Raw genomic sequence first — 12,836 nt, 5'->3', positions numbered from 1 at the left:
TGCCATGAGTCGAGTAAAAATAAAATGAAGGATGTCCAGATGAAGTCAGTAGTTTGGGATTGGGGACATTTTTGGTGAGTTTCTTTACGTGAATAACTCGTCATCAGCAAATTGTCTTTGTTATTGAGGAAGCGGCTGGATAACGTACTGACATAGGTTTTTACAATTTTTTTCTCTAATGGGAGATTTTAGCTTCAGACATTTAATAGTTGCAAGTATTTTAATTATATACATGTTACTAATCTGTGTTATTGTGCCTTTTCAATTGCCCTTCTGGGTTGATAGTGTTTTTTTAATTGAATTAAATACATATACCTACCTAAATTCTAAATTAATTGTGAGACCACAATTAGACTATGTTTTTAAAAGCTCCTCTCTGGGTGAAAACATTACGATCCAAATGTGAAATTAGACCTTGGTATTTTGCGCACTCTATGTGAGGTCAAAATGCTTTAGATGTAATCCTGCTGACAGACAATCAAAGAAACACCGGTGACAATACCTCCTTTGCTGGACGTAAATACTGACAGGATCAGATCCATCTGTGTTCTGATGGAATGAGTGTGATCCTGATAAAGGAGGTTGCAGATTTGTGTTGGTTTACAAACCTTCAGTGCTGATCTGCTGAAACAAAGGTGTCCATATAAATTCTCAGTCCCCTCTTAAAGCTGAAGTATGTAAAATTGTGAGACTTGTATTGAAACCACCACGCTCCCCCATCCCCACCCTGTTTTGAAATCTATTGTCCCTTACCGGTATTCTTGTGAACGTGTCCAACTGTGGAACTCTCTGGACTTTTTTCTCAATAGAGACTAGTGACAAATGTAGGGACCTTATTTTGTGTTATTGGAGAGTTTTCTGGTGTTTGAGAGGCTCTTACATGAAAGCTCTTTTCACTCTGTATTTACTCCCCTGAGTGACCCACACAACTCCTCATCCAGAATGCAAAATGAATTGCGTCTGTTCTCTTCAGAATCAGAATTAAAATCAGAAATGCCTTATTTATCCCAGCAAGAAATTGCTTGAGTTACAGCTGTTTAAGAAATACTTCAAATAAAATAACAAACACCAAACAAGAAGAAAGGAAACATACATGGTTAAGTAACAGTTTACCAAATAAAGACCAAATTCCAGAGATTACATTACCGTAGTAAAAAATAAGATAAGATAATAGTAATAATAATCAAGAATTACTTTTTTTTTTTTGAGGATCGCACTCACCACCACTGACTCATAAAACATCCTAAGTATTTTCCCACAGATGTTGAATAACCCCTCCCAGGTATTTGTACTCCTCCACACTGTCCACACTGACCCCCTGGATGGAGAGGGCTGACTGGCCTCTTGGTTCTCCTCAGGTCCACAATCAGCTCCTTAGTCTTTGTCACATTCAGATGTAGATGCTTCCGCTCACTCCACGTGACAAAGCTGTCTGCAGCAGCCCTGTACTCCACCTCGTCCCCCTCCCTGATACATCCAACCACTGCAGAGTCATCTGTGAACTTCTGGAAGTGACAGGTGTCAGTGCAGTAGTTGAAGTCCGTGGTGGTGAAGAGGAAGGGAGAGAGTACAGTCCCTTGAGGGGCCCCTGGTGTTACTGACTACTGTCAGACACACAGTGTCGCAGGCGTAAATACTGTGGTCTGCTAGTTAAGTTGTCCACAATCGAGGACACAATGGAGGAGTCAAACCAGCTCCTCACCCAGTAGAGCCGGACGGATGCTGTTAAAAGCACTGGAAAAGTAAAAAAACATGACTCTCACAGTGCTCACCAGCTTGTCCAGGTGAGAGTCTACGCGGTTGAGTCGGTAGGTGGTGGCGTTGTTGGGTTTTGTTTTACACGTTGCTCCGGTCCGGTCCCAAAGGGTCTACACTGCCGACCAGAGCTGAAAACCCACCCTGTTCTTTAATGTATGAGGAGGACTTACACTTATAATAAAACTGAAGTCAAAGAATACAGTTGACACTATTTATTATAGACAGGGTTTACAAGTTAGTAAGAGACTCTTCAGAGCTAATCCGTAAGTTCTTTCACACATGTGTTCCAGAAGCCAAAGAGGAAGAATCTTGTCTTCTCCCTGCTTTTGTGTTCTCCGCTCCTCCTCTTCCGCTGGGCCCCCCGCCCCTCTGACGTAACCTGTTGATATCAGCTGGACCCGACAGGTGTGGTCTGATAGCTGGTTGGAGCTGCACCAGGGTGAGTCTCTCCAGGGTCTTCATGACGTGGGAGGTCTGTAGTCCTTGGAGCCGTTGGGACGTGGCTTCTTTGGAACAGGAACCAGGCAGGATGTCTTCCACAGCACAGGGACCCTCTGTAGACTCAGGCTTGGGTGCACAAGCCTTCAGCACTTTGGGACTGACGCCATCAGGTCCTGTTGCTTTGCCCGCGTGTTGTCTCATCAGTTGTCCTTCCACCTGGTCAGCTGAGATAATAATTGTGGAGGGTGCAGACAATGTTACCATCTCTGAAAACCTTCTTCTTCTTATTGTTCAGGATGGCTTTGATGTCCTTTCTTACCCAAAGACATAGTTAGTGATGCATTCTGTGAGGCTATCAATTTCCTGTCCATGTGGCTCACACAGAGTGCATCCAAGTCAGTAGCTTCAAAACATCCTCTAAGTGTCTCAAACGCCTCCTCAGACCATCTCCTCACTGTCCTCATGGTCGTATGCTGGCGTATGCAGGCACAGAAAGCTGCGCGGACGCAAAGCAGACCTTCATGAGTCATTCCGCCTGAGTATGTTTGGGCCTTTAGACTGTTGCTTCACCATGTAGGTCTTCCTTTTCTGCATGCTTTGCTGTGTAAACGTTGTGCCTAACGCCGCGATGGAGACTTCTCCTGCTGGAATGTCCTGAGGTCTTGAACGTGCATCGACTTTAACTGGGCAGCCAATAATAACGCCTCTTTGTAAAAAGATCTCTGATTGGTTGAAAGATCACGTCAAGCTCCTGGATTTCTAAAGTTCTTATACAGGGCCAAGAGAACACTTTGGATATGTTCAAACGTGATTATGGATTTTTGACCAAATGAAGCCAAAAAAAACGTACATACTGAAGCTTTAAGTCCTGACCTTTTTTCCATGTGGGCTCAATAGCACTGTGAATAATGTTTGCTCAAATTGAAAAGATCTAAATGCAGTTATTAAGCAGAGCATTCCACCAATAGTATGATTCTCTGTAAAAGTGTGCTTCATTTTTCATTTTGATTTTTTTTTTCTTTAAAGATGGACCTCAGCCTAACTTTGCTATGTTTGCTTCTGCTTTTGCTGCATGAAGCGATGACAGAAAGCTGACTCATGATTGAGGTCTGAGGGGACGAAGGAGTTCCTCTTTATTTCTTATTTAGGAGGAGACAGGAGTGCTCACATCTGTTCAGACAAATACTGAGAGGCTAATGGTTGTAAACCATATGCGCTGATTTAAATTGAATAAAAACTAGCCCTCGACACCAGGGATGCAACTTTCGTGCATTCAAATTAAACAAACCCTTGAGGATGTTGGTTTACAGGCTGTTGATGTTTTCACCTCCGAGCGAAGAGATGGCTTTAAATGCAGTGCAGTTCTTCTCCTGACCTGCTGCCTGTCCAGTCTCCTGCTGAGCTCCCTGCTGCTCCTCTACCTCCTCTATACCTTGGACTACACTCTACCTGTGGCAGGTGGGATCACTACCACCTGTGGGACACTACTCACTGTTGCATTCTTCTTTTCCAAGAGAGTGAGATGTACCGGGGCTCTTTTTGTGGTTTCCATTTTCATGAAGAAGAGTAGAAACCTGCTCCTCACGGCCGGCACCACCTTAGTAGTTGTCAAAAATATCCGCAACACTGTTGAGAACCTCACACGCCTGGGCAGGAGCATGATCTGTAATCTGAAGGTAAAGAAGGCGTCATTGATGGATCCATTCAGTAACTATGTGAAAATGTTGAAGTGGATAGGAAACCTGCTGAAAGGAGTTACAGATCTGGGAGTTCTGAACCTTGACCACCAGCTAAAGGTTTCACCCAGGCTGGAGTCGGAAAAGTTCAGGTTGACGTTGTCTGAAGCAGAGCGAAGGCTGAACGAGACGGTAAAATATGCACAGACTGTGATGAACACGGTGTCGTCAGTGACGGACAAGTTGTTTCCTGCCATTAGCCTCCTGTTGCTCCTCATGTTTATCGCGCTGCACGTGAAGAAATACTGCAATGACGTGAAATACAAAAATAGATTCATCAGCAGCAAATTCAGAGAGTTTGACGAGCGACAAAAGGCAGAAGGAAACCTCCATGTTCTGCCTCTCACATCAGAGGAAGAGAAGCTGTACAGGTCCATCCCGTCCCTACGTCTCAGCAGCAGAAATGGGAAAACCATGCTGAAGTTCGGAAGGCCTGTCATCTCTCATCTTTTAGCTTGGCTTCTATTCATAGCCATCGACGCACTGCTGTACTGGTTTGTTGACATCATTACAAGAAAGTTATCTGAGCTGAAACCATTTGATGTCCCGCTGTTGATGAGCATCAAAGTAAGTACGTCACTGTTTGCTCTTTCTACATTAAAGGGGACATATCATGCTAAATCCACTTTTTTAGCCCTTAAATGCATTTTGTTGTATATTTAGAGTGTTTAGAAGTACAGAAAAAAGTACATCAACTCCAGGTCCAACACTTCGAGCAATTCGCCATTTTTATTTCTCGCTTTTATTTTGTAGTCCAAGCTCAAGGATGCCGAAGTTACGAGAGGATAAGTCAAAATGTTTGGTTGTTGGATGTAGTAACCCACACGCTTCATTACACCGTCTCTCAGCATCAGAACCTTTTCAAAGTGCCTGGTTGAGTTTTATTTTTCACAGAAATGTACCCACATTTGTGGGTAAGGTCATTTTTGTGTGCGCGAAGCACTTCAAGGATGACTGCTTAGCAACCTCCGCCAGTATAAAGAAGGATTTGCCGAAAAGCCTTTGTCTGATTGAGGGTTCAATTCCTTCTATCTTTGGAAACGATGAACAGAGCACTTCGGTAAGCTGTAAATAACGCTAAAAAGTGTGATGATAAGACGTCCCTGTCATTGTTTGTTAGCATTAGCAGTTGCACCGTCTTCAGACTTCATATGTTAGCGCTGTGTGCTCGTTTTAGATCCTTGATGATATGGCCTACGTGATTTAATTTAAGTCTAAAGTTTTCATTAGTCATTTCATTTTGTCATTTTTGTCTCCGAAAAGACTGTATTAAGATGCATTTCGTAACGTTAGCTTGGCGCTAGCGTTAGCTCGGTGCTTGTGTTAGCTCACTTGTTAGGGTTCTGCAGGTTCATCATCATCATTTTCATCTCGCTTCGCTGGGTCCGACTCTGGCTGTAACATGTAAGGCTGGATGGACAAGTATTCCGTTGTTGACATTTTGTAAATAACCTCTGAATAAAAAGTTTATACGCCGCTACATAGCCGTATCTCTTCTATAAAACGGGGCGGGGTATGAAGTGTCTCATTTGCATTTAAAGAGACCGCACCAAAACGAGTTGCTCTTAGAAGCACATCAGAAAAGGGGTAGAAAAGGGGTGGAGCTATAATAATGAGGAATTCAGACCCAAGCATTGCAGCTCCGCTTTATATAGACCACAACTGTATGATTTATATGTAAAAAGGAAGGATTTAAAACCATGATATGTCCCCTTTAAAGCAGTGCCTGAGGACTCACTCCTTTGTCTCTTCAGAGCGTCGCTACAATAATAGGAATACCGTTTGGCACGGAAAACCAAGAAAAAGAATTTTCCTACTCGGTGACGCTGTTTGAGAAGAAGTGCCTCCCCAAACCCAAGCTGCTGCTCTCCAGCTCTATGTTTCCCCTGGCTGCCATCCTGCTCCCCCTGGTCATAATGACTCTGATGGCAGCCAAAGTCCCTGAGCTTCAGCTGATGATCTGTGAGCGTTTCTTCAGCTCGGCTGCAGAGGTCAGGGTGCAGCACCTGCACAGCAAAATCCTAGGAAAAAGACTAAAACCGAGAAAGCAACAGCACTGCAGCCTCAGATCACAGATCCTAAAGGTTTGTAACCAACGACCTGTATATCTGTTACCTAAGATGAATGTGTCATTATAGAATTGTGATTTGGATTTTTAATGTTGATTTCTCTTTTCTTTCTCTTCAGCTACATTTTTGGTGCCCGCTGCTCTTTCAAGCGAAGAAGAAACAACAAAGTATTGCGTGAATTTGGTCTTTTCACTGACTGTGTGTTTGTTTTTGTGTGCATACGTGTGTAGGATGGTACGGTGGCTGGGAAGTGTCAGGTGAATGCATTTACAGAAACGAACACGAATGCAAACAGGTCACAACACAAATGCAAACCGGCCACAACGGAAGTGTTTCCGACGGACCGGTATTACAGTCGGACGGGTATTATGATATGATAGCCTGATATGAAAAATATAAGAGTATCCTAATCAACTTTCACTTACTTTCATACGCGTTTCGATGTCTTCTTCTTGTTCTTCACTGTTCTGGTGGGTTAAAAACATCCGCCAGAAACGTGTCTGTCTGTAATACCGGTCCGTCGTTTATTTTTTTAAACTCTCTTTGTCTTTCGACGTAGCCTCACGTATGACAGTCATTTTTTTATACAATCCCTATTTTCTACAACTTCTAATTGTATTAAAATGAACAAATAAATGGCTAGAATAACTAAATAATAAATAAACTTAAATTCCTTTAGGGGAAAAAAAGACTAAATTTGAACAGTACAGTATTAAAGCAGCACAGTGAAGAAAGGATAGTGGGGGTGGTGTGTGGCTCAGTGGGTTGAGCGCCCGCCCCATGTGCGGAGGCTGTGGCTCCTCACCCGCAGCGGGTCCAGGTTCGATTCCCTGCTCTCCCTGGCCCCCTTCCTGTCAAGCAACTGTCATGTGGGGGCCACTAGAGCCCAAAAAATCCTTAAAAAAAAGAAAAAAAAAAAGAAAAAAAAAAAAAAAAAAAAAAGAAAGGATAGTGAACTGCTGCAGAAGCTGTGTTGCCAGGTTGGCTTAAGAGACGTGTCAAACTCATAGCCCGGGGGCCAAATCCGGCCCTTTAGAGCATCTAATTCGGCCCACAGGAGACAGTAAAAATGATAGATATAAGATGGATTATTGTGTACATTAATTAATAATCCAGTTGTAGATATCTCACATTCACCAATTTAATGAAACTCAATATTTTTAGGGGCTTGCACAGTTTTCCTTTGTTTATATAATAATTGTGGAAACAACTCTCAATTTTTCCCCCACAAATCTTACAATTTCTCACAAACAATTCCACAAAATTCCTCTAAACTACACCAAATTTTTGAAGTGTCGATCCGGCAGGCACTGATGTTAAAAACTAGGGCACAACTGATGTTAAAATAGTTCTTTATCCCACCTAAAATCTGAGATCAAACTGGTCCATATCTGGCCCTTGAACTAAAGTGAGTTGGACACTCCTTGGTTAAGAGTTTCCAAAGGAAGGGGTGTACGTGTGGACTATATTTTGGTGGATTTTTGACAGTTTATGCTGGGCAGAATTACCAGTTATACTTGGTAACGCAGAGCAGGCCTCTTCATGTGAGACGTGCTTAAAAATAAAGGCAGACGCATTATTGAACGGAAAAGACTAATAAGCAGGAAAACAGACGAAGAAGACGGAAGCTGCTCATTCATGGACTTTATTTATCACATTTTTATTCAGTTTACAGTGTTTTTTGTTTTGATAGCTTTAGTAAGCTCTAGTAAAATAAATACTGTATATTACTGTTATGTGCTTAACTATGAAGATGTTACTTTTGACGATTCCGTGCCTTTAACTAGTGCTGGTTTAGGAGTAAATGTGTGCAGAAAATAACTGTGTTGAATCTGAAGTAATGAATACTGTAAAAAAAAAATATTATATGGGGATCAATATTTTTCAGAAAGCTGCTATATTTGTACCAAACACTGAGTTTAACTGAGTTGTGAGAAACTCTACACTAGAAATGAAATATTTGAAGACACAATGTGTTGTGTTTTTAATGAACAATGTACTGTAACTGTTTTTTCTGCTCGCTAATATTATTTAAACAATATTATAGAGTGAAATTTAATATCAGAGTCATGTAATTTATTGTGTTTCAATACTTCATTCATTCATTAATAAAAATCAATAAATGTGCCATTATTACAGCATTTAATTCCGATGTGGGTTTTTTTTTTTTTTTTTTTCCATTTTATTCTAATCTGTTTGAAAATTGACATCTCGATTTAAAGGTTGAGTTTGACGCATAAGACTGAATATCATAACCAAATTTATACTAATATATATATATATATATATATATATATATATATATATATATATATATATATATATATATATATATATATATATATATATATAATAAACTAAAATATCGTTTCATTAGAAGAAAAAAATGCGAGAATAAAGCATGTATAGTTGTTGTCATTGGCAGACATGGTAAAAAATAAATAAATAAAAAAGTTTTAAAAACTCGCGCACGCGCATGCACACGTTTTTTTTTTTTTTTTTTTAAATAAAAGAAAGACTTAATATATACTTACTACATTCAATTTAATGTTGATTCTTAATTTTTGATATACACGTGAATTTAAATAAAATAAAATGTCACGCTAGCGTGCAGTAAAGAAGGCGCGTGGTAATTAAACACAGCTGTGTGTGTTAGTGAGGAAACAACAGCAGCAGCAGAGACACAATCAGTAAGTCCACCTTTTCTTTTACAAAGTATTTATTACATTAAATAAACATGTCTGCACACACGGTGCTGCGTTAAATGTCACAATACTTGAAGCGTCGTCTGATAAATTCACCGTATGTTTGTTTGAATTGAATCGCTTTATTAAACAGGCAATACTACAACAATCTTTTTTTTTTTTTTTTTTTTTTTTTTTTTTTTTGTGGTTGTTTGCTTTCAATACCAACTTTTTAAAGTCATTTATTAAGTAAACTTATTCCCACCCAGCAAAATATGTATGGAAGCCCGTTTCCGCCACTAAAAAAAATTCACCAACGAAAGTCATAATTATGAGAAAGAAAGTCATAATTATGAGATAGAAAGTCATAATTATGAGATAGAAAGTCAGAATTATGAGATAGAAAGTCATAATTAGGAGATAGAAAGTCATAATTATGAGTTAGTAAAGTCATAATTATGAGATAGAAAGTCATAATTATGAGATACTTAAACACATTTACAGCAGCTTGTTCATGTGGTGAGCTGACACTGAGAGATGGCTGATTATACTACCATAGAATACTTTAGACAGGGCTTTACAAATGATGAAATACTTTTTTGCTTGCAAATTCACGTAGAAATATGCTAAGTAAACGCAACCTTGAAAAGATACTAAGCAAAAAGAGGCTCTGGCGTCGAAAGGATAAAACTGATGTGGCTGAAGTAGCTCAGTTTATTGAACAACAAATGGAGATTTCTGGTCAGTGTCATGGGTACAGATGGATGTACCAAAAATGTTTCTATCTCATAATTATGACTTTACTAACTCATAATTATGACTTTCTAACTCATAATTATGACTTTACTAACTCATAATTATGACTTTACTAACTCATAATTATGACTTTCTAACTCATAATTATGACTTTCCTTGGTGATTTTTTTTAGTGGAAACGGGCTTCCATAGGCTGCCATAAATATGCGAAAACATTCTAAAGAAAATGTTTTCTTTTTAATTTCTTTTTTTTTCAAAATATTACATCCACAAGTGTAAGTACAGCAAACAGGAACCAACCTTCATTCACTTTCATATTGATATAATAAATTACTTAAATCTCATAAAGAAATGCAAAAATAAAAAAAGCTCAGGAAACCATTTACATCTGTACAGTTTCTAAAATGTATGATTGTATGTGAACCCCTTGGCATTCTTTTTGTGTATTTTGTATGTCCTTGTTGTATACTGTTTGTTTGCAAAATTAAAAACAAGATTTAGAAAAACCTCAGCAAATTGTGGTTAAAAAGACGTCTTTATGCCACATGTCTAACCAGAAGTTAATCCCTGGCATTTTGTGTCCAGACCAGCCCACTACATTATCAGCAGACACCATGTAGAGTAGTAGCTGTTATTAAGTCAGTGATGCTCAACATGTGGCTTTTTATGTTTTAATTTTAATCATCGTTCCCCCAGAAAACCCTTCAAAGGGGAAACTTTAACCCCGTTTAACCTTTTTCCTTTGGGGATTTTGCTACTGCCTTTGTCCCATTTTTGCCAATTTTCAAAACAGTTTTCAGACTTTAGCTACCGTTTGCCTATAAATATGTTTTTTTTTTTTTCAAAAATGTGTCAATTTTTGCAAGTTATTTTTGACACTTTTATCCAATTTTTGTCCTTTCTTTATTGTTTGGACCACTTTTCATCCCAATAAGCCAACTTTTGTCCAATAAATACCAATTGTTTCCTTACATTTTGCCTCTTTTTGTTCCATATTTGGCCTTTTTTCACTATTGTTTGCCACATATTGCTCATTTAAGCTACCCTTTGCCATTACACATCACCTAGTTCCTCTTCATTTGCCCTTTTTTTTTTTTGGCCACTCTTGACTGCTTTTAGTTCATTTTAGTCACTTTTCTCTCATTTTTTACCACATTTTTGCCATTTGAAATAAGTTTACTATCATTGACTTAAGAAAAAAAAAAAAGGTTACATGATTCTGTCTCTATATTCATCTGTGCTTTTATCTTCTATTTTATGATTATTTCCTTGAAAGTAAGGAAAGGAAAGACATTGGATCTTCTCACATAATGTTTTCACCTGTTTATAGATAATAGTGATGATGAGTGGATGAAGACAAAAACTCTTTCATAGACTTAGCAGCTAGCCAATTAATATTCACAAATCACATCTGATTATGATAATCCTCAGTGCACACTCTGTGAGGGGGTTTCATGTTACATCATTTCCATTATGTAAAAAGATGAAAAACAATATCCTGTCGTGGACGTATCTGATGAATCACAGGCTTGTGATCATGTCTGTGAATCCTGTCGTTTCTCAGCGTTTATTGAATTTGTGTTGCATAATAGGAGAGCGTGTTTAATATCCTGAAATCCTGAGGCGTGCTTCTAACATCTGACTTCGGTGAGTGATGCAGTGCGCATATGGATCTCCAATAAGTAGCCTACATACTGTACATATGCACTCACTGCAATGCAGGAACAGGAATCTATTGAAAAGCTACAAAGATTAGGAGACACGTTCTTACAAGCAATTTAGTCTTAGCAGGAAGTTCTCAAGGACTATTTATATTTAGGAATATATCAATCAAATATCAATCATTTTAGTAACATTCCATGGGAGATGTAAAAAAAAATATTTAATCTTAACTAGCAGCACAGATATTTTTCTCACAAGCCAACTAGTGGAGAATGTTTTGTTTCACTAGTTAACTAGTCATTTCACTATGCAACATGTATGGCAGTTACACTATTTGACTGGTTAACTAGTTACATTAATGTGCTTTAATAGAGCACTAGTGAGTAAAATGTGTGTTACTAGTTAAACATCGTTTATCTGGATACATTTAATTCAATAGACAGAAAACCTTTATTAGTGCAGTGTGTTTCAACCTTGGGTTTGGGACCCCTTGTGGGGTCGCCTGGAATTAAAATGAGGTCGCCTGAAATGTCTAGTAATTGGTAAAAAAAAAAAAAAAAAAAAATATTATTATTATAATTGTTTTTCAAATACTCATCACACATAAATAAAGATCTAATGACTGTAAACTATACTAAAACGTTATCAAATATAAATGTAGTTGGTATAAAAAATCGGAGGTGGTGCCCTAATAATATCTACTCTGTATAGGTTGTTTTCAACCACGTGACCAAAACTGCTTGCGTTCACTGTTCACTTTATTGACATATTTCACCACTCTCAATGCCATAATTTATTCAACAGCAATTAACAGTACTAAATAATGACTTTGAAATGTCATGATTTGTTGAATATGCATGTCTCCTTATGCAGTACACATTTTTAGTTCAATAATTCTAGTGCTGGGTGTTAAATGACCAGGGATTTGATGTGAAGCCTCTGTCTCTTCTTCTGTGTAGACTCTGTATTTATTACTGTTTCCTACACTGTATCACTGGCTGCAAAAATAAGAAATAAACAAAAATTATTTCTTATGGTAACCAGTTACATTACTAGATCATTTACATGACATTTACATGGTTGCCTGCTCACAAATGCATTCTCTTCCCGCAATTGCAAAAACATTAATAATAATAATAATTAATAAAAACAAGCAAAGCCACAATTTTAATAACTTTTATTTTCAATATAATGATCAAGTAAAAGAATAAGTATAACAGTCCAATTGTACCTCACAGTGGGATGTCACACAGCAAGTTTTCGTCTTTTATTCTCTCTCTCGACACGTCTGTGACTTTGAGCTTTCCATTGCTTTGTCATGGCCAAGGTTTTGAGTAGGGATTGGAATCAAAAACCGATTCTTTCTGAGAACCAGTTCATAGTAATCTAATTACGAGGAATCGTTTGTTTGTTTGCCTGTCAATTCCACTTATCGGTTCCTCCACAAATACGTAGCGATAAACTCCTCCAGAGGGGTTTTCCCTAAAGCGGGTTATGTTCAAACTCATGTTGGGGCTCAAATGAGGGAAACTCTGAGTATCCCATTCCTAAATGCGAGGTATGTTCTTCTCTGAGTATGTTACCATGGAAACATTGTCCGTGAACTAAACCTGATCGCTGGCAGGTTTTATCGAAGAAACCCTGGGTTTCTACCTGGCTCCGCCCACCTGAACACTTAAATGAACCTGAACCTTGACACTCACATCATTACCAATGTTGTGTTGCTTTTT

General features: G+C 38.5%; 1 protein-coding gene across 1 annotated transcript; it reads left to right on the top strand.

Annotated features, from left to right (window-relative positions):
- Positions 1–3,455: 3,455 nt before the first annotated feature.
- On the top strand, positions 3,456–6,182 carry dcstamp (dendrocyte expressed seven transmembrane protein). The gene is made up of 3 exons (XM_028470544.1): positions 3,456–4,502; positions 5,690–6,019; positions 6,123–6,182. The coding sequence occupies exons 1-3, from the start codon at positions 3,456–3,458 to the stop codon at positions 6,180–6,182; spliced, it is 1,437 nt and encodes a 478-aa protein (XP_028326345.1).
- The last annotated feature ends 6,654 nt before the right edge of the window (positions 6,183–12,836 follow it).

Source organism: Gouania willdenowi, chromosome 16 (genome assembly GCF_900634775.1).
Source record: "Gouania willdenowi chromosome 16, fGouWil2.1, whole genome shotgun sequence".
Lineage (NCBI taxonomy): Eukaryota > Metazoa > Chordata > Actinopteri > Blenniiformes > Gobiesocidae > Gouania > Gouania willdenowi.
The sequence above is the reverse complement of the archived record's forward strand: the minus strand, read 5'-3'. Positions and strand labels throughout refer to the sequence as shown.